A 23,311-nucleotide genomic window follows, 5' to 3' on the forward strand; every position below is an offset into this window, starting at 1 on the left:
CCAGACTCATTTCACATTTTTTGACTGATTGATTAAACCGTGGTTAGTTCATTGATTACTAAACCGAATTGGTTGAGTGGTTGATTTTTATTTTTATTTTATTTTTTTTACATAATGTGGGTAGGTGTTGGCAATATGTGGCTTTTTTTTATTTGGGTGTTCATTCAAAATCCTATCTGCACAATACAAGTAAATTCCCATATGATGAATTATGCAAAGGCCGTGTCCAAACAACTGGAGCATGGTTTATGATTTCAGAATGCAGTAAAAATGAAAACTCTATGAGCCTTCTGAGAGCACTTCACTTGAAACTGGGCGCGTTTGTCAGAGGGAAGGTATGGTGTACCTTGAGGACTCAACGACATTTTTTAATGTGGCTGTACTGTCTTATGATGGTAGAGCTCATAACAAGATTACCACTTTTGTGCAAAAGCAGTTATTCTCTTGTCATCTTTCTCTATTTATCTGCCTCCATTTGTCCCTTCCTCTCTGTTTTTATCTCTCTTGCTTCTTGAATCTCTTCTCTCCCTTACACAAAACACACAGACACACACACACACACACACACTTCTTTTAAAACCATTTCTTTATTCAGCCAGAGTCTCTCATCAGTAAACACTTAAACTTGTGTAATGCCCTTCAGCGCTACAAAATGAAACAGACAAACACACATTTATTCCAGACAGAAAGCTTTCAGATAGTCAAAAACAATGGCAATTGTGCATCTTTATACAATGCTCCATTAAACTAAATGCTAGCGTAAACCTTGCCAATTTCCAAGAGATTGATAATGCAAGCAACAGGCACTGCAGGGCTGAACACATCGCCATGACACTGTTTGCTAGCCTGACCGGGCCTGACTGGTTTTGATGAGGTGTAAAACTAATTTAGTGAACAATGGCAGATTATGCTACCTCAGTACAAGAGATCTAAACACAGGAATGACATTCTCAAAATGGAGTTTCAGTAATACTCTCAGTATTTATGTGTTTGTAAGCTTCATGCCAATTCAAGTTTCTGTCTCTTCTGACCTGTAAATTTAAACATACAGATTGAAAAGCACAGGCAAAATGTATAAATGTACAATAACTACACGATGTATTTGTAAATACCGAACCTCAGAGGTCCCTTGATTATAAAATCTAATCTCGGCATTCGTTTAAATTGAAAAGCAGGATAGGTGAATATTAAAATCTGGATTCCTGCTGACATCAGTGAGTTTACGGAATCACCTGAACCCTCACAGGATCCCGCCGAATGTGAGAGACATTGTGTACTGCACTGGCGTGTCTCTGATGGACAAGGACGTGTGGGAGTTCATCTGGATGAAGTTCCACTCTTCCACGGCCATCTCGGAGAAGAAAATTCTCCTGGAAGCCCTCACCTGCAGTGACGACAGCTTCCTGCTGAACAGGTAAGAGCTGTCACGGCTACAGCAGAGCGCTTGTTTAACAGAAAACCTGCCGGTACTTAAAAAAAATCCCACAGATTCTTAAGATTCGGTACCAACATAGTTGGTAGTGGCTGTGAAACTCATATCATCGTGTCCCTATATTTTTTGCTTAATTTCCAGAAAAGGTTCTCTCACATTCAAATCTTTTAGAACAAGAACTTGACATACAGTTTATTTACACAATCACAGTTTCAAAATAAAAAATCAAGACAAAATAAGACACTAAAAATTCTGGATCATTAGTGAAACACATGCAGTGTCCTGCTGAGGAGGTGATTGATGCCAGTATATGAATCACTTTGATGATTCACACTCTCACTTTTCATCAAAAATAACTGAGCTTTCCAATTAGGATCTTATGAGAACCCTTATAAATGAACTGTTAGGCATACACATTGTGCTGATAGTCAATCCTGTGAGATTTCATACAGATATCATCCGCAGACACCATAGAGGTGAAACGGGAAGTCATAATTAATCATTAAATGTGTCAAAATAATAATTAATAATTTTGCTGCCATCGCATAAGCTACAAATTTCGCGAATTCTTCTGCGTATCCCCAGATGGACCAGTTTGGTTTGTCCTAACTCCACTTCTTCCTACCCTGTCACTCAAACCAGTGGAGTTGCGTTCAGAGCTCCCTAAGGGGGAGTAAAGACAATGCCTCGCTGCGTTTAGGCACCCTGCCTGCAGGTCTCTACAGAGCCTTACATCCTCTCAGAATTCAATAGCTCTTTGAAGGGGGTAACGGTTTATCAGCCAGCCAGGCCAGGCGAAGGAGGTCCCAAAGCCCACAAGTGTTTTCAGCCTCGGAGGACACAGTGTGGGGGCTGACAACTCCATTTATGCTCACTCATCTGGCAGTGGCTTCTATGAATACACTCAGAGGAAGGAGCTCAGACCCGCTTGTCTACCTTTCTCAAGGTGGGAGGAAGTGGAACGCAGATCCAGACTTTTGCACTTTGGCGAGGTCTACAGTGCCTCACGTGGCCGATATGAAAAGGCAGAAAGCGACAGGAGAGAAAGCAACGAAAAGGCTTTATTGCCGGTGTCATTCAGTCATAGTGTGTTTTCCTTGGCACGTATGGACGTGTGCATCTTTTGGACTTTTGTGTTAGCATATGGTGTTAGCAACACCACCTAGAATGTTGCAAGGACCTTTTAAGATAGAATATAACAGGCTGAACAGCAAGAAAACAACAATTTTGTCCTCCCTTTACAGAGACTTCACAGCGTCTGCGTCGACTTTGTGATGTTGCGCATTACCTTTTCAAGTTGTGTTTGAAGTTCCAGGAGATGGGATGGGAAGGGTGGCTTTGCTTCTGTCTCCTGCCAGTCTGCAGCAGCGTCCGACGTCCCTGGCTGCACGCCAGCTCGTGTACGTGGAGGAGGAGTCAGCTTTGTCCTAGAAACAAGCTCAGCTGCTTTGCGAAGTTGCACGAGCAGCAGTTTGGAAAGGTGCAGCGGCTTTGCTTGTCTTGGAAGAAGCACATCCTCCAGATTAACTGGTGCCATACAAGGGATTCAGATGATGGGGAGAGGGAGATGTATTGCCAGCTAATAATGTAGAGAAAAATATACACAGCCATCACCCATTTTATTAAGAACATGCTCAGTTTTTTTCACCGTTGTGATGTTTGATGTGAACATTAACTGAAGCTCTTGACCAATGTCTTGTTTTATCAGCCCGAAAACTGGTGGACTGGTTAATTTCATGAATGAGCAGATGAGCAGGTGTTCTCAATAAAGTGGCCAGTGAGTGTGTATATTTCTGACTATATATTTACTAAACGCTCAAGTCCCATTTACACCACACCTGGAATTATTGTATTATATATATTTTTCTACGCATGCACATTCATACACTGTCACAGGCACCGTGCCCAAGGGACACGCCGGCCGCAACACACGCACACACATACTGCGCCTTCCCTGTTCCCAGTCCCCTGGTTATTGATGGCCTGCACCTGTCCCTGTTTTGTCTTTCTGTTTCTGCTTTACTGAAGCCCACAGGAAAGCTGCTGTCCAGTGCTGGGTGTTGTTCCTGGCTGCTGCACGCAGCACGGACAGGACGAGCCGAGTGTTGCCGCTACTCCACTTCCTCTCGGCAGCTCGAGTCTTACCGCTTGTGCTGTGGCTTTTCGTTTTGCTTTTTAGCCAACTCACTGCTGTGCTTCCCTGTTTGTTGTGCTGTGGAGAAGAAACGCAATCCAAGCAAGCACTTGTGTCTTGCTCCCTCACGGCACCTGTTTTGCACGCGCACACATTTATATACACTCAATGGCCACTTTATTAGGTACACCTGTTCAACTGCTTGTTAATGCAGATATCTAAATCACTCACGTGGAAGGAACTCACTGCTCACAAGTTCAAATCAAGCACCAGAATGGGGAAGAAAAGTTATTCTAAGTGACTGAACATGGCATAGATGTTGGTGCTAGACGAGCTGGTCTGAGTATTTCAGAAACTGCTGCACTGCTGGGATTTTCACACACAAACATCTCTAGGGTTTACAGAGAATAGTCGGAAAAAAGAGAAAATATCCAGTGAGCGGCAGTTCTCTGGTCGAAAATGCCTTGTTGATGCCTGAGGTCAGAGGAGAATGGACAGAATGATAGAGCCGATAGAAAGGCAACAGTAACTCAAATAACTGCTCATTACAGCTGAGGTATGCAGAAGAGCATCTCTGAATGCACAACACGTCGAACCTGGAAGCAGATGGACTATAGCAGCAGAAGACCACACTGGGTGCAACTCCTGACAGCTAAGAACAGGCAACCTAGGCTGCAATTCTCACAGGCCCACCAAAATTGGGCAGAAAGATTGGAAAAGCATCGCCGGGTGTGATGAATCCCAATTTCTGTTGTGATGTTCAGATGGTAGGGTCAGAATTTGCTGTAAACAACATGAAAGCATGGGTGTATTCCGCCTTGTATCAATGGCGGTGGTCTAATGGTGTGGGGGATATTTTCTTGGCACACTTTGGGCCCCTTAGTACCAGCTGAGCATCGCTTAAACTGCACAGCCTACCTGAGTGTTGTTGCTGATCATGTCCATCCATGTCCACAGTGTGCCCATCTTCTAAGGGCTACTTCCAGCAGGATAACAGACCACGTCAAAGAGCTCAAATCAGTCACCCGTTTTTTGAACATGACAATGAGCTCACTGTACTCAAATGACCTCCATGATCACCCAATCTCAATTCTTTCCAAAATCTCTGCGGAAGGTTTCCAGCACCTTGTTAAATGAATATATATATATATATATATATATATATATATATATATATATATATATATATATATAGAGAGAGAGAGAGAGAGAGAGAGAGAGAGAGAGAGAGAGAGAGAGAGAGAGAGAGAGAGATTCAAAATTTTAGTGAAGTACAGTTTCCAGAAAAAAACACAGAAACAGGACATTTCAGATGGAGGTTAGCTGTCTAAACATGCCAGATTAATTTGAATGCACAACGAAAACATTGATCGGCACAGCGCCGGCATGCTAATGAAAATAATGTAGGGTTAGGATGCGGAAACGACTGTGGAGGGATGCTATGTTGTTACGTTAAGTGTCAAATAAACAGTAGGTGGGCTCTGGAAATCCATTATTAGCATATATGTGCTAATTGGAAAGAGTAACAGAGTCCTGCTGCTTGTAGCATTAGCTAATGGATTTAGCAGCTCCAGCTAAAACATGGCAAGCGCATGGAACTATGACAGCTGTGGACCTCCTGTTGAGAGTTCTGATGAATTAACACTGGAGGTTTGCTGGAGGTCTACTTGTTAGATCATGATGATATGGCATGCACAGTTTGGTTTTCACATGACTCATACAGTTCCGATAGACTACGGGAGCTCATAGCCAGGGCAATTTAGATTAAGAATTGTAACTAATTACAGAGTCATAAGTGTTTAAAAGTTTTGGATCTGGAACCTACTCTTTGCATCGCGATTGGTTTTGAGTACCTTTTAGTCAAATTAGGTTTCAAACGAACACCTGTGAACATGGAGCATGAAACTCGAAAGCCCTCCAAGACTGCAGATGTAGTGAATGGAGGACGTCTGAACTGTTTCCTGGCTGTTCTGTTTTCTGATCCCCCGCTGGCATGGGAGCCTCATTGATTTAGGTTACACTTGAATTTCATACCACATGCCCAGCCCTCACCTGATTGTAGAAGCCCTGCACCAGATCAGAGGAGGTTGTGTACGGGCCGAATATGCGTGTGCACGTGGGTCTGTATGCTACATGGCTACAAGGTTTGTGTGTATAAAAGCACTCAGAAAAGAGGGTGGCTGCTCTTTGCTGGTGCCAGTGTGGAAGGCGTTGGTGCCTTACTCTCGATAAACTGTATCCATCTTTCATTTGTTCCAGTGTGCTAAGGCTGCAGACTCAATGAACCAGAGCCTCTCCCCAATATAGGTAGGAGTGGTTAGCTGAAGTGCTAATCTGTCACAGTATATTTACACGTCTAGAAAAGTCAATGAAGATTGGAGGGCTGTGACCCTGGCTGTGAACTAGACAATGAGGAGGTCAGACGAAGAAAATGGGTCGATCCATTACAGACTGACCTTTGTGTTGTGGGTTTCACCTGGTAGAGAAACCATTCACGTGGCTAGACTAAAAAACAACACCAGGAGCATACATTACAGGAAGCAGAATGCCACAGTATATTGCACTTAATGTGCAAAGCAAAGCTTGTCCTCCTTGAAGGCATAAATTACGTTGCGACATTTCCACTGGTGCACTTCTTCTGGAAAGAATTCTGACTACAGCCAAAAGGACCCCACCTCCCTCCCTCCATCCAGAGGTCCAAACCGGTCGCCTCGCCTCATCTCTGGAATTTTGCTATGACCTAGAAGTGTTTTGCCTGTCCATCGTGTTAAGTGCAACATACCACAATTGGCAAAAGCAGAACATGAAGGAACTGTACTGTAACCCCTACTTTGGTTTGCAGGTAAAGAGGTCTGGTGGTCTGTCTTTGGCCTGCGAACACATCACGCGTCCCACCCGTGCCCTTCATCACCATATCAGTGCAAGGCCAATCTGTGACTAGTTTCCCATGAGACAACCTCCACACGTCTAAAATAAACGTGGTGAAATTCAAGCGCACATACGGGCATGCGGCACGGCGTTTTCGCACAGTGTGTTCCCTGACAGCATTCTTTGCCACAAGTGTCACTCCAGATACCAACTGTAATACTGAAGTGTGAACATGTCAATATGGGAAACAGAAGCTACTGGAGAGGTGCCTGCATGCTATTAACACTGAATAATATATGTTCTCTTTAAAGCCATGTTCCCACTTTACCTGCACCAACGCACTGGGAGTCTGCTGGTTTAGTACTATGAAACTGTAAAACTTGCATGCATATAGGGCTTGTTGCCGTGGCAATAATCTTTCGAGCGCCTTTCAGGAGAGAAAGCTGCAATGTGAACTTGAACAGTTCAAACAGAGAACAGTGCAGTGAGGGAAAGAAAAAATTAGACATTGATGAGGAAGTAAGTCTTTTGGTTTCTAAAGTCCACAGCCGAGCAATTATCTCACATGTGCCTGGAAATGAAAAAAAAAAACAAAAAAAACCCCGACCCATGGCGTAGTCTTTTTCCACAATGTCTTATTTCCTTTTCCCTTCCTTAATCCCTACTTGATATTTTACACCAATTAGACACACGAGTGTTTCTTTATTCATCTCTTCTGTTCATTCTTTTTTTAAAGATCCTGTATTATGATGCAAAAAACACAAAGTTTTAATCAGGTTTTCCAATGCCTCTCGATATGTCTTGCTGAGTACAGAACAGGATTATTATTCAGTCAAGTGCTTCAGCCAAGGATTCTCCTGTGAGCTGCCTTAAAGATGCTTTCATGGATGTCATGATAACACAGCAGTTAACCTGACCTTCTACTGTTTTCTGAAACTCTGACGAAAGGAGGCTGGGATTATATAGTCCTGCTAAATCAGGGAGTGCCCAAATCCAGTCCTGGAGATCTAACTCATTTCAGAGTTTAGTACCTACACACCCAGTTCTAATAGCCAACTCCTTGAAGAACTGTCTATGAACAGAATGATTAAGGTTGTAACTAAAGATTAAGATTAAACTCAGATTAAGATGGAATTAGACATTGTTGTCCTAAAAGTATTGAACAGATTCCTGAATGCAGAAGTCCACAGTGAATGATACAAAAGAACCACTAAGTGAATCTCTAAATGATGAATTTTTAAAGTGACTTCCAAAATCACATGCTGACATAAACCAGATTTTTTTTCTAAATGATATAGATGTAACATTATAAATTCACATCAATATCGATTGTACGCAGAAACTGTAAGGCTCATGAAACATGACAGTATATACAATAGCTTCTGTCTAATGGGGTGGGTTGAAGAATATGCATTGCAGAGCTGTATTGTCTTCTTAGAACGTCATGGCAGATATGCAACCATGGCAACATATTTACCTGCCATCCACTTTAGTCTGTTTGTGGTTTAGAAACCTCCTATGCCCCCAACAAAGTCCACGGATGTAGATGTGCAGAGGAGATGCTTTTCGTGTGTTGAATGTGTATTGCCCCTGTGCATCATTCTGTCCCCTCTCAGGCCATGTAGACGTGCAGAAACAAACACACACATGCAGGATCTTCCTGACGTATTGCGTGTGTCCAGCCATGTTACTTATGTACTTCTCAAGTGTGGTTTGAACTTTGGCCCAAGCAGAGAAATGGCGGCGTATACAGCGCATCCACTGCTAACCATAATAATTTCCATTTGGTTCTCCAGACTCCTCAACCTGTCACTAAGCTCAGACCTGGTGCCTGACCAAGACGTGATTGACATCATCATCCATGTCGGTCGCAATCCGCATGGGCGACATTTAGCGTGGAAGTACTTCAGGGAAAAGTGGGACATGCTGAACTCCAGGTACGCTTCTCGAGTAGCGTCGCTCCGATCATCAGCACGTGCCTGCATCTAAATCTCAAAGTCCCAGCTCGTATGAAATATATATGCATTTTTTTGGCCATGATCAACTCACGCCACTGAATCTTGATTTTTCCTGTTTGTGCATGCAGCTATAGAGCTCATAATGAATAATGTTTATTGCCTTAGCCAGCTTTGAGGCCCCTGGGTGTTTCGGCGCGGTGCGGTGCGTCTTGTAAACAGCAGAGTTTTATTGAGAGTGACTCTCTGCTGGTTTCCTTCTGCGCAGGTACGGCGAGGCCTTATTTATGAACTCTAAATTAATCAGCGGGGTGACGGAGTTTCTCAACACCGAGAGCGAGCTCGCCGAGGTGAGTGTGATGCCAACGCGCCTCTGCTGGCTCGGCTTCAGGCTAGCAGTCACTTTCAGTCAGTGTATCCTTCACAAGGGCTGAGAGGAGGAGTTGTATGCGGTAATGTGGACATCAAAGCAGCAAACCAAGCAGTCTTAAAAATGGATTTCTAGGTACATTTCATGTCAGCCAATTTACTTTGGAGGAGACGCAACAACTTCGGAACAATTTTGGAAAACACAAGTTTTGTTTGCACCGAAGTAGTTCTTGTTTGTCAGTTTGTTTGTTCAGGGTTTGTGGGTGTTTTGTCTGGGCTTTGAGTCTTTAATTTGCCATAAGATCAAAAACAAATAAAAAACAAAGATTTCTCCTTGCTGTCCCTTTCACACCCACCACAAAAGCTGTTTGGAGAAGCTGTGCAACAAGTTAAAAGGAGTGGGATCAGTCCTTTTAGTTCAGTGGTCAGGTGTTTCGCTTTCTGTGTTACATCTAGTCTGAGCTGCTCCAGTTTTTCCCCACAGCCATCTAAATCTGTAGTGAACTATTTAAAATAGAAAGGAAAAAAAAAGGGGGAGAAACGTGTACCTTCCTTAGCTGCCGAACCCCAGGTGGCGAAGAATTGGAGTCAGCTCCAAAATTCTGTTTTCTTATTATGATTGTGTCACTTTATTGCTCACAACTGATTAACCCTCATTGCCAAAATGGCCCGTACATTCATTTTTTCAAATGCATGCAGTGTCGGTCCCCACGGGCCCCAGCCTCTTCCACAGAGCTGGCGATCTCACTTTGCCGTTCCCGCCATAAGTAGGACATTAGCATTTTGTCATAGACAGTGACGTGCAGGAGGAGTACTTTACACGTTCTTTACACATTTGGCACTAACGTAAGGTGGGAACTAGCTTTGCGGTTTCCAGAGGTATCAGCAGTAGATTAAAGGCGCTTCTAACAGTTAGCTACTTTCGAATTGGCTTTTAGGGGCCAGCGCTGTCAAAATTATTTTTAATGCTAACTCATGTTTTCATCCCTACAGAGGCTGGAGATGTAGTGTTATCTCTTCAGTTACATGCCACTCATTTACATGAAGAAGCATGGTTTTGTATTCTGGTCCTGGTCTACATACAGGAGCTAAAAGACACACTCACATATGCAACTCAAGTGGGCTAGAGCTGTTAAAGGGTCATGGGCAAATGTTTAGTCGCGGTCAGTGTTTTAGGCATTGATAAAATAACCCCCAGACCTCTTTTGTCCTGTCTTCACCAGCTGAAAGACTTCATTCAGACCAGCGGAGGAGGGGCAGCGTCCGCGTTCAGCCGAGCTGTGGAGATCGTCCAAGCCAACGTGAAGTGGCACAACCTTCACAAACAGCAGTTCTACCAGTGGCTTAGGAAGCCGCCCAACGGCTAACTAAATGCCTCACTTGCAAGCTGTTAGCATGGAATCTCTATCATACATTTATAGACCAATAACAGTGTGAGGAGATATGAGGAGGGTTTTGTTTTGCTTTTTGTTTTTTTCGGGGTGGGGGTGGGGGGGGCTGATAGTCTGTAAAATCAAGCCTTTTTGTTTCTCCCAGAAGAGGAAGGTTGCAGCTGTGAGGAAGCTGTAGATGAGGGGTGGGTCGAAGGTGTCTTACTGCGAGCAGAATTGATATTGAGTATTGCGTGGTGGTGTCCATCTCTAGTGACATTTTTTTCAGAGTTCCCCACCCCTTTGTCCTCACACACACTCGTTTTTATGCATGAACATCATTTCCTTCCTCTAGTCACCCAGTCTGCTGACGTTTGTCCTTCTCCCGGAGGTTCCCCGGAGAGTCCCCGGAGGCTCAGGTTAAACGAGTTCACTAAAGTTTCTGCAGGCCTCATTACTACAAAGGGTGGACCGCGAACCTCCACAATATACTAATCTTAAACAAGCACAAAATCATCCAACATGACAATCAGTGTTTTGCTTGGAACAGTCAACAAGAAGGACCGTGGCGGTACGTTCGCTCTCTCCAGGCTGCAGGAGAAGGAGAGAAGAGTGGACTCCGGCGTGGCTTTCTGTTGTGTGTCACGGTCGTCACGGCGTCATTGTAAGCTGTGTACCGAACGGTTTTGTGAATCTCAGTCTGGGGTCAGTCACATTCTCCATGAGTCCCTACTCCCCTGGCGAGCCAGGCTGTGCCCTTTTTATGTCCAGTGTAAATTTAGAGTGGAAAATAATGAGTGTCAATATGTCCATGTGCAGTGGTGCATAGGGTGGAACATGCTATGTGTCAGTCAGTCAATAAGGCATTTGAGAGATGCGCCGTCTCCATGATGCTGTTGCTATACCATGGCTGGTAGTCATGGAGACAGATTTGGGGAGGGGAGGGGAGGGGGGGTAAAAAGTATATGGAGGGTAGGAAGAAAGCATGCAATATTCCTGTCTAAAAATAAACAAATAAATGGAAATCTCTTTCACTCTGAAAATGGCAACCATCATTCTGCAACAGGCCAATAAAACCTTCAGTCTTGTCCACAGTGTCAATCTCACAAACAAAATAGAAAGAGCAACTTTTTTTATTTTTGCCTTGCAGCGCCTAGCTGCAGAAACAAACCCTGTCATTTGTTCTGCTGGACATTCTATCAAAGTTCCCCTCAGCCATGTGTGTAACATCACGCTGTTCCATCGTGCGGTTCCAGCCTCTCCTTCCGTCTTGTGTTTGATCGTAAGCGCTTTCTTTTCTAAATGAAATAAAATATATATCCTCTGTGTTTTCAGCAGAGCAGTGTAGAAATTTTACTGCTGACAATAAATTCTTTTGTATGGTAATGCATTTATGTCTAATTATGTCACTGTTGCTGATGTTGGTCTGTGAAGGTTGAAAATCTGATATTTTCCAGTGTTCCAAAGCAGTATTCATATTTGCTATATAAAAATTATATATTCATTTACATTTATACTTAATTATATGTGTGTGTGTGTGTGTGTGTGTGTGTGTGTGTGTGTGTGTGTGTGTGTGTGTGTGTGTGTGTGTGTGTGTGTGTGCGTGCATGTGCATGTGTGTAAGTATATTAGGGCCGCAACAAATTGATTAATCTAGCTTCTATTTTTAACTTAACAAATCCATCTGTAGAGTGATTAAAACACCTTGCATGTTACAGGGAGTAAGACAAAAAAACCCAGTTGTGTATGAAAAGGTTTGTGTGTGTAATGAGTATTTCCGCTATAACCAAGATTTAAAAACATGACCTCAAACGAGACTCAAGTTTCAAGTTTCAAGTTTCAAGTTTGGTTTATTCGTCACATACATAGTCATACACAGTATAACTCGCAGTGAAATGGTGGAGAGTGCTCTGTCCAAACTGAGGAAAAGAAAACAGGGGTGCATAGAGAAATATAGATATTCTCTATATGTGAAATATATATATGCAAGATAAATATATATATTCTATGTCTGTACAAAATATATTAACAATATATTTTGTTAATAATATAGTCCCATGCACAGCGCATTCAGAATGCTTCTCTCTTCAGCTTTAGCTTTGATTCCATTTTTGTGAACATTTACAGCTGACTAGATAACAAACTGTAAATGTTTGTAGATTGCTGGTTATTGTTAGATATCCCATTGATAATGATTGGTTAACATGTCAAACAGCCCATTGCTGTATTATAGTGTGCCCTAAAGTGGTTATGCATTATAAAGCAATTTTTATTTGGTTGGTTAGTTGCTTGTTTTTTAAGTATACACCTAGTTTACAGTAACAGTGTTAGTCAGAGATTTTTCAGAATCGGTATAGTCAATTTTGCAATTTTGTTTGATTTTTTTTTTTACTGTATTTATTTACCCCTACCCCAATAATCTGGAGCCAGTGGTGGAAATAGCTCTTGGCAAAGTTTAATGCATGTAAAACTTAAACAGAAATCTGAATCAAAATTAGAATTAACAAATATACTAGAAAGAGTAAATTCTATTGCATAACCTGTGTCAGTTATGAGAATATACATACCCAACTTTATAAAGTTCCTTAATGCTAAAACAGCCTGCTTTTTTTCGAAGTTTACTCTTCACCTAGCCTAATTTATGGTTTAAGCAAATAAATTGCACAACAGATTGAATACTTTAGAGGGAATTAATACCAGCAATATGTAAAACTATAGCAGGTTCTTTACTCTAGTTAGTGAGTATGTAAGCATATACATTATACAATGTTATCTGAAGAGCTGAGCTTCAAGTGAGTTCAAGATAATACAGGATTTATTAATGTAATACAGTATTAAACAGCATAATATTAGCACAAGTAATTACACATTCCAGTTGGCTAGATATTGTAATGAGGAAATACACGTTATAAATAACAGAAATGCCGCATACGAAACACTACGTGCATACTACCTAATAGAAGATAGAGAAAGGTAGAGAAGGAGTGAGTGAGTGAGTGAGTGTGTGTGTGTGTGTGTGTATGTGAGAGAGAGAGAGAAAGCGCCCAAGGAAGAGACTTCTCCAAACTCCTCCATCCATCAGCTCTGTCCCTGCTCCACTCCTAGTCTCCTCCAGAAACCTGCCACGCCCAGGCCTGGTGCTGCACTGATTCACAGTTCTAGAGAACTGCTGACTATTTGTGCTGGGGTAGCGTGACCACTGTGACCACTCTTATCTCTGTGAGAGACCACCAATGTGCACAGCAGTAGGGCTTGATGAAAACAAGACTTCATTGTGGCCAGATTGTGGCCTACAAATTGTTACAGCCCTAAATTGTGTGTGTGTGTGTGTGCGTGTGTGTGTATGTGTGTGTGTGTTTGTGTGTGTATATGTATATATATACATTCTCGCTCTCAAGTGAAAAAACACCTTGTAGATGTACATTAGTGCCTGTAGTCTAGATGTTGCAGTGCATAATTTGTGTTAGCCATCAGCCAACTCATCAGTGGTCATTTTCAGACTAGCAGACATGAGGAGTGAATAATTGTGGGTTTCGGCTGACTTTCAGCCCAGCAGTGACATTGAGAAATACAAAAACTCCAGCAACACTGCTGTGCCTAACACTCATTTCAGTAAACTACGTAATACCACTACCATGTCAATGCTGTTGCTGTGTGGAGAACAGTTCAGCACGCACTTATGTGGTCAGATGCGTTCCTGTGGTTAGGGACCAGCCAGTGATGAATAGGCCAGAGGGTGCCTGTCAGAATGTGCACAGCAACAGACGGGCTACAGCTCGTGGTTGTATACCTGTGCAACATACTTGCCAAGATGTATACCTCATCAAATACAATATAACCTCTGTGTGGTACTGGAGAGGGGAGAAAAAAAAACCCACCGGGCGAATACATAATCATTACACACCAAACAACAGCAAACTTTCCAACTGTGCTGACATTTCAGAACAAAGCACTCCATGAAGCCATTAATTCCCTTTGAACTGCAAATGCAAACGCACATTTTGTCATCTCCACCGCACCTGCGGTCGGAGCGCATTCGCGTTCGGATCGATGCGGATGATTGAGACGGATCCCCTCCTGTATCACAAAGCTTTGTTCCCCGGTGAGAGCGAGCAGGCGACAGAAGGAAAAATACACACAGGGAAAAAATGGTGGCGCCTTATAGGTTGGTCGTGGTCAGCCGTAACAAAATGAGTGATGTTAACATGAAAGGAGGCCCGCTCGCAAGGCACAAACCGACCGCGCGTGTGATCTTTAAAAGGTCGGATGCTACATGGCGTCGCGATCAGTAGCCAGGTACAGGTAATGTAGCAGCAGTGGACAGACCCAGATCTGGGCACCAGCTCCATGTGCTATCCCCCCCCCCCCCACACACACACACACACACACACACACATGGGTGTGTGTCCACACTGCAGGAAAACACCTTTCAGAAAAGGCCTCATGACTTGGACATTGGACCCATGGCCTAATGTCCCTCTTTTGACTGATGTTAACACAAAGGCTACATGCTGTTGTAAAAAATAATGTGCTGCATGTGCTGCTTGAGACCTGAAATAAGTTACAAAGAAGCTGGATAGTCCTCCATGCAGAATGCCAGGAAATAACATTTAGGTTGATAATTAACGTTGGCTAAAGAGGCTTCCTCCATCAGATCGAAACAGGTTTACAAAATAAAAAAAGAAGGAGTAAAAGCTGTTCAGCAGGTACAGTAGGAGACATGGACAAGTTAGGTTCATAGCTATGAAACATGACTGCTGTTCCACTGAAAAACTCTAATAAGGGTCTAAACGTCACCCTTTCACGTTCAGCCATTCTGAACACACCTGCCCTCATACATTGATTTCTTTTTGCAAGAGTTTACATCATACAGTTGAAGAATGTGATTCTGTGTGAATTTATGGCACCACCTCAGCTAAATAAAAAAATGTGAGGTCACAATTTATGTAAGCCCAGTGTCAGAAAGTTTACTAAAGCATATACAAAAATGGTGAGAACTGTTAGGTAGAGATAATTAAGGAGCCTGAATAATTTATATGTCACCAAAGTCAGAATAATTCTCTTCATACTGTTCATTTATGAAAGTGCCTTACCAGTATTTAGCCATGACCACATATTGAATGGTTTCTTTCTTTTGTTCAGTTTTGATAGTAAGGACATAACTGAGGTGTCAGGACTTCTGCTTTTATTTTACAACAGAGTTCCTGATCATTTACACTTTTTGCATGTATGTACTGAAATTCTGTTTCTGACTCAAACCACTGGCTGTGACATTCAAACCTTGGAGCCATATTATTTCAAGGGTTCGCATTTCACCTTGTTTGGCTCACAAAGGGCGCAGTAGGTAGCTAACAAGTTCAATTAAATACATTAATAAAAATTGACATCAATAAAAACATCATCTTGACCAAACCTTCTCAATGCAACACTGGTCAAGGGTCAGACTGGTACAATCGTACTTGTATAGCGCTTTGAAAAACTAGCCATTGCCATGACAGTTTTACAGAAATCATCTTAACAGAGAATCCTCATGCAGGCCTCTAATGACCATTCTAAGGGTAGCAGTCGCATGGGAAAACTCCATACGCTGGAGTTCAGCCTTGCTGTGTTGCACTCATATGGACTATATACAATGTAGTATGGAATGAGCTGTTTATAATCTGGGCCTTCCAAGGAGGACGGGTTCCGTCTCGAGTCTCGGTCCTCCCACGGTTTCTTCCTTTTTCCGCTCAGGGAGTTTTTCCTTGCCACTGTCGCCTCTGGCATGCTCATTAGAGATTTGGACACAGACATTTGTAAAGCTGCTTTGTGATGTGTGCTGGAAAAAGCACTGTATAAAAAATACATTTGACTTTGACTAAGTGCTGGAGGAAGAAACCACAAAGAAGAACTGAACTTTCAAAAGCCACTGAGTGAATTGTCACTTTAGGATGGAATGTGTTCTTTTATAAAGAGCTAATGATGGCTAGCCATAATACATACAGTAAGCTTTAACTTTCCTGTTGTGGCCAGTTAGAAGATATCATCCCTTCTCTTTCATCACGCTCTTTGAATCCTGAAGCGTGAACTGTAGGCCCCGCCTCCAGTGAAGGATGTGTCTAAAGTGGACTGGTCCCGACTGTCTGAGCGCTCTTCTCTCAGGCTTTGCGACTACTGTGCCTGCATCCGTGATAGATCCAGGCTCATTACAAGCACTGTGCTCAGGGACCCAGGGAGCCATGTATGGATCTGGGGTCGGAAAGGCCACATCTGTAGACAGTAACATCTGCCGCCCATCACTGAGAGCAGATCGCCGCTTTGAGGAAGACTTATATGGTAAGAGAGACATGATGTAATAGAGGCATCTAAGAGGATGGAAGGCTCGTGGTCCTGTAGGGTTTTAAAACACACAAGCAACATACCCCCCGAGTTACTTCAGGTTACAATCTCCATGTCAGCAGTGAGTTCTTCAGTGTGGCACACAGAGGAGCCAAGAATTAACAAGATGAGAGATTAGCGGTGGTGAAGGCTGTTAGACCCAGTCTTTTGCCCCTACTGGATCCTAATTAAACCCACTAGCCTGAACTTTTTTGATAAAGGTAATTAGATATTGATTTATGCTGCTGCTCCAATATCCGGTCATGTCATTAAAGGGGAAGGCTGCTCTCACAGGAAATAATCACTGGGATGTTTACAACAGACAAAAAGATGGTGGAAAATAAAGTGACCTAGAAAGGCGTGCCGTAGATCCTTCAACCTCTGATCGGCTTATGACTTGTGTGTTTCTCCTTTAATTTTCAACAGGTAGCTAGAGTCACCAGACTCTTTGGCCTAAATCGTATGAAATCATATAAAAGAAAGAAAAAAAAAAGAAATTTTAAAAAAGAAATAAAAGAAAAACGACTTTAAAAAAGAGAGGGATGCAGTCAAATCCTAACATAGCTCAGCTCTCCTCTCACCTCCATAGCAAAACATCGCATTAAAATCACAATATAAAGAAATGGGAATAGGATAGTGTGCCGATAAGGGTGATGTAGGCTTTGTAGGCCAGAGTTGCATTAAGGTCATGGAACTCGTGAGGACAGAAGCCCATTTTGGCGGCAGAGATGATTGAAGATAGTCGTAGCTGTCGTGCATATTTTGTGAAGCTGTGATTGAATCAGGATTTGATTGACAGCCAGAGCCTATTAGATGTGAAATGATTATAGCTGTCTGGTCTTGGTGTCTGTGTGTCTCTCCCTCTCTCACACACGCACACCCACACATGCTATTTCTTCCTGTCTCCCTCTCTTGCTCTCATACACGCACTCTACTTCCTTTCCTGTCTATCTAATGCTCCATCCATCCAAAGAAGGTCTTTATTTTTGCACATCCTTCACCTGCTCTGTGGTATCGACCTCATTCCCGACCTTAGATTAAAGCATTTTATGACAGACCCAAAGGGCAGCCGCTGAAGAAAGACCTCTCATCTTTGTGAACGCAAGAAGGCCCGGAAAATAACGGCGGTCACCTCTGCCGCTGATCCCGTGCCATGATGTTTGTCCGTCCACTGGAGCTTCTCAGCCTCTCAGTGAGAGCGATGGACAGAGCTCAGTTCACGGCTCTGATTTACAGCTGCACAACATGGACAAAAAAATAAAGCACTGCCATTATATTGCTCCATACCGAAACTGCAATATGCCTGCCAATATATTAAAAGCACACTTGATGTGACATGGTTACAGACTGGCCTGCGTCAGTTTGGTCAAAATGGTTTATGCTTGCTGGATCACGTGAACGCTGTGAATGTCGGGTAATCACAACACCCACACCATCATTGATATGGATCATCTGAGATTGGCCAGGGTGCACACAGCGTACAATAAGAAGTTTCATGAGATGTCTGAAGGCTCGGTTGTGTGCAGCGGGTTTCTGCAGTCCTGCAGTAAAAAAGAACCAACAACAACAAGCAATGAGCATCTCTGCCCTGAATCAGGTTCAGTGGCTCCTCTGGCCACCTCTGATTTACTCAACATCAAAGCCATTCCCTCTCCGAATCACAATGCAAAACACGCTGAATCGGTTTGTAGAATGGCGCCTCTTCACCCTTATCATCCAGTCTAGTACCACCCTGAGACAAAGACATAGCGATGAAGCATTTACCAAGCTTGCGTCCCCCACATGACTGAGCTCCAGTGTTTCTAGTTGATATTTTCAGATGTCTTAAGCAGCAGTGAACAAATTACCTGTGCATATTTAAATAAATAGCCTTATTAACACTTGACAATTCAGTTGGAAAAGAGTGTTGACCAATAACTCAAAGAGTTCCGTATGGAAACAGGGAAGCGATAAGGGGGATTACAAAATGGACCGTAACATCCTGAAACTGCCCTTGTAAACAAACACATTGTGCAGGCAAATTTGTGAGGTATGTTTCAATAAACCTGGAGCTTTGAAACTTTGGAAACGACAGGGCTGGGCCCTGTTACATAAGCAAAAAACCATGCTGTCTTTCATTTAACCTCGTTAAGAGCTGTTATGTTGTTGGACATCGAGACAGAGAGAGAGAGCAAGCAAGAGAACGAGAGAGAGAGAGAGAGAGAGAGAGAGAGAGAGAGAGAGAGAATAAGTTTAATATTAAAAGTCTGCCTTTATGTCAATGACCCTATTCTATATGCAAATAAAGCTTCTCCAGATCACAAAAGAAAGCTTCTGAATAAACTCAAATTTTAATCTATCTCTGAAGAAAAGACTATGCTTCAAAATAAAAGCTCTTGCTATACTTCCTTTACACCACAACTCTCTATTTCATGCAACAGTAAGTCCACCACAGAAAGATTCATTTTCTAATTTAATTTCTCATATTTTTTTGCAGCAGAGCTAAGAGATGCAGGGCCATACATGATTAATGGTGCTGGCCACCCAGACCCAAACACTCAGCCTCAATAATTCATGCTTAGGAATAGGTGAAAACATTTTTCCCTTCCACTCTCTCTCTCTTTCTCTTTCTCTCTCTTTCTCCCCATCTTTCTTACTCACTCTCCCTTCTTTCCTTGGAGTACACTCCTTTCTTTTAGGAGTGCTAGTCACGGTGAATCTATATGTGGTGCCAGTTCAGACTTCCCCGTGTCTTTGGCCAGGGTTGGCTGCTGCACAATTGTGTCATTAGAAGCTCGCGGCACGAGCGTGGAAAATCAAAGCTGAATTTGTGAAAGGCCTCTTTGCCTTCACAAACATTTCTTATGAGGGGAGAACCTGAACGTACATGGTCCACACAGAAAAACAGCAAGACCCACTTTTCTTTATTCAGCATTGTTCGGTGGTGCCCAGGACGAAACAGCATTCTCCTGCGCGGAGCCCTGAGAATGACGTTAGCTCTTCTCCCACTGCCGAAAGTAATTGAATTAGCCATCTTCCACCATTGTCACAGGCTGCCTGTCACACTTTGTATGTAGCTATCTCTATATCTGCAGCAGCAGGGGATTACAGAGTTTCACTGCTACTTTACCGCTAAGCCTCTGAATGCATGCTGTGTTAATGACAGCCTGTGAAGTTACTGTTGCCAGGGGTAACTGAGCGCGCAGGAGAGCAAAGTGTAAGAAATGGAGTGAAGGGGCTAAAGGGGTGAGCGGAGCTGTGCTTGGAAAGGTGGAGCAAGGCCTTAGTGCCTCTGTCGTCCTGATGAGCTCAACACTTTCCAGTTTAAAGATTTCTTTACAAAGACAGTGGCCTAATGGCAGTCGCCATATTTTTGAGAGAAAGTGTTGCCGTATATCCAATGGAACAGAAAGAGACTTTGTATCTTTGTTTATTCTTTTACTTTTTTATTAGCATGTGATGGTTCCACACATATACAAACCTTCCAAAAGGTTTTTGGGACACCGTTTTAATGGCAGATGAAATTAACTTTCTGGGAAGTGTACCAATTAGTTGGACTCTGGTAGGTTCACTTGGGAGTATTTGACGTTACGGCAGTTGAAACCTCAGCATTCCAATGAGCTAACGGACTTTCACAGTGGCCTGATTATAGGGCAGCACGGAGCCTGAATGCCAGCTCGTGCAATTCGGGAGCAGCTACGACTAACTGCATGCTGGGTCTACAAGAAATGGGTGACTGAAGGTAATCTTGCAGTGAGGAAAACACATTCCTTCCTGACTGGAGACCCACGTTACTGTAATAATGAAGAAGGATTGGACCTTCATGTAATTATGAATTGATCGTGAGTAACGCAAACAACATATGAGGACTTCCAAGGTGTTAAATTAAATAATAAAGGTATGCTTGGTTGAACTGAACATGCTTTGTTAGTGTTGTGTAAAACAGTGCTGTATGACACTGGAAAATTAGCTCATGGTGTCACCATGGTCTTTCCTAAGCAGCTCCATTCTGTAGTGCTACATCCTCTCTACCCCTTCCTCTTGAGAGCTACATTCAATCAGAGTAAACAATAAAAATCACTTGATACTAGACAACAAAAAAACTGCAAACAAAGTACCCGATCAATCGAAACCAAGGCTGTATGCACTAAGCTAATTTTACTTCATTGAAATTCTTAAAGGTAGGAGGTGGACATTTATGATTTCTTGTCCAGAAAAAATTATAACCCCTTCTGAATGGATTCATCACACATTTGCCCCACTCCACCCCCAACCATCCACCTTCCATTCAGATTATGTGTGTCCACGGTCCATGTGTAGTTTGCCACAGTACTGCAGGGGAACTCAAGATGTAAGCAATTCAATGTGTGTAATATTGGGGGGAAATGATTATTGATGAGTCTGGCTGCAAATTAGCGCCTCCTGCCACACAGCCCTTGAGGGTGGTGGGAATTAAACGCTTAAAGGAAATTGCTTGTTTAGGACTGCCCCTCAAAAAGCATGGCAAGACAAAATGGAGGACCTGGCGCAATTATTGTAGCTGTCTGCATAGATGGATAGGAAACGTTGCAATATATCTCTCCACTCTCTCCACTTCCTGCCTCTCCCCTCTCTCTCTCTCTCTCTCTCTCTCTCTCTCTCTCTGCTATCTGCCTCTTTTCTGACTCGTCATTAATCATCTGCCTTAACTAAAAGGCATTTAGTCGAGTCAGAAAGCCACACAGCTCTGTCTTACAGGAGCTCTACAATGGCTTGGCAATAAGATATCAAAAAATATACTATATAGTAGATATTATTGCATGTTTGAAGCATTTATATGGAAAAGTGTGACAAGTGCTTTCTGTTTTAGTCATATGTATTAGTACAGAACAGACTTTACTAATTAGTATTGAACATGCAGTTCTTGCATGAGTAAGGATTACAGCTAATCGTCTTAATTACAGGCCTTGAGCTAAGTTGAGTTTCTGAGTTTGAAAATGTTTCAAGTTGTGTTTGTGTTTCTCCGTTCACACATGAACGCAGTCCTTTAACTAAGGCTTCCTTTCTTCAAGGTGGGTTTTTTTTAAGTGATTTTCAAACCCTGTCACTCCAGGGGTCTGTTCTTCAGCTTCCCCCTCCTCCCATCACGTCGCGTCTTCCCCTCGGCCTCCCTGTTTCATTTTCAAGTATAATAGACTCAGATAATGGCACATGAAAAAAGCAACCAAGCAGCTAATTGAGATCTGCACTGAAATGGCCTCACGGTGCCAGCGGGAACCATCTGCCAAATGTTCAACATGTCGTAGCTCATTTCGCTTGGATATTCTGAACAGCCCCTCCCAACACAACCTACCAAGCAAGAACCAGTCATGAGGTTAAAGTCATTTCACTTCATCTGACTTTTTGTGTATGTGTGAAAAACTGAGGGAGTCTGTGAGACAAAGGGTGAAGAGTGGGGAGTGAATCTGGACATTTATTTCAGATTGACTGAGGTTCGAGGGATCATGTCCAGTCTATGTTTGTGTCCTTTGCAGCTTTGGTTATTTGAATATCCCATTGTGTTGAGGTTTACAGTTAAAAACATAAACTACCCAACATTGTGGTGTTTGTTGTCAGCCAGAGGAGGATGCCCCCCCCCCCCCCCCCCCCCCCCGAGTCTTGGTTCCTCTCAAGGTTTCTTCCTCGTGTTCTGTGGAGATTTTCCTTGCCACTGTCGCCTTTGACTTTCTCACTGGGGGCTTAAACTTGGACATTTGTAAAGCTGCTTTGTGACAACATCTGTTGTAAAAAGTGCTATATAAATAAATTTAGATTTTTTGATTTAGACTTGAAAAATTATATCACAAGTTATCTGAAAATCTGGGTGCATCTTTAGGCACATACGCTGGCAGCCTGTTCCTCTGTGTCTGGTCTTTCTACCAGACTAACAAACAAACAGGAATAACTTGCTATCTCAAGGGTCATTTACAGCATCATAATTCACACCCAACAGCTGCTGTTTACAAAGGAAGAGCCCACCTTCCTAACTGAGAGCCATCAAACACATACATTCACACAAACTTCACTGCTTCTCCCAGCTGAATGAAAGTCATTCTGCTTTGAAGCATCAGGCATTTCAGTTCAGCTGTGGTCTGCTCTTAGAGATATCCTCTTTGTACACACACCTAGATGTGCACACACACACACACACACACACACACACACACACACACACACACACACACACACACACACACACACACACTCACACACTCAGAAAGAGAAACAATATCCTGTTCTTGTGGCCCCCTAGATTCGTTCCCTGGTGGGGATTTGACCTTGAGAGCGACAGCTCGCGTTCATATGAAAGCTTTCCCCAAGTCTTCAGGGGAAAGGTTTCCTTTTCATTACAAGTCTCTTGCCGTTGAGACCCTGACGCAGCTCTCCATACCTCTCTGGGGACACCACAACTACCACCACCCCCACCCCATCACCACTGTGAGTCTTTCATGCAGGCGTGAAGTTTTCTTTCTCCCTCACTGACTCTGTTTCCTTCACTTCCTGCAATTCGTTTCCCTCCGCCAGGCCCCAGTCTCGCGCTGCTTATGGCTACAAACAGCTCCATCATGTTTAGCTGTAGCATCAGGCAGAGTTATGGCAGAGGAAGCTTATCCATCATTCCATGCAGAGGCTCTAGTGCCTCCACTGGATTACAGCTACCAGAGGAACCGGTGGGAAATCTATCGGACGCCTCCACAGTAGGTTTGAATTCATTAACCAGGAAGGTATGCTTTAGCATGTGCCATTTCATTTAGTAGGATGATCACAATTGAACCACATGAGTGACACACTCATATTATCTTTCAGGAGAAAAACACTTGGTGTCCAC

At 43.0% G+C, this 23,311-nt stretch overlaps 1 protein-coding gene across 1 annotated transcript in view; it reads left to right on the forward strand.

Moving 5' to 3' along the window:
• Positions 1-11,706, forward strand: part of trhde.2 (thyrotropin releasing hormone degrading enzyme, tandem duplicate 2) — a 142,621-nt gene extending 130,915 nt beyond the window's left edge. Inside the window, exons 17-20 of the mRNA XM_026997268.3 lie at positions 1,247-1,414; positions 8,231-8,371; positions 8,658-8,739; positions 9,982-11,706. Coding sequence (XP_026853069.2) covers positions 1,247-1,414; positions 8,231-8,371; positions 8,658-8,739; positions 9,982-10,125 — 535 coding nt within the window. The 3' untranslated portion in view covers positions 10,126-11,706. The remainder of the gene's footprint in view (positions 1-1,246; positions 1,415-8,230; positions 8,372-8,657; positions 8,740-9,981) is intronic.
• Positions 11,707-23,311: the final 11,605 nt, after the last annotated feature.

The sequence above is a fragment of the Electrophorus electricus genome, chromosome 11 (genome assembly GCF_041902795.1).
Source record: "Electrophorus electricus isolate QZ-2024a chromosome 11, ASM4190279v1, whole genome shotgun sequence".
Classification (NCBI taxonomy): Eukaryota; Metazoa; Chordata; class Actinopteri; order Gymnotiformes; family Gymnotidae; genus Electrophorus; species Electrophorus electricus.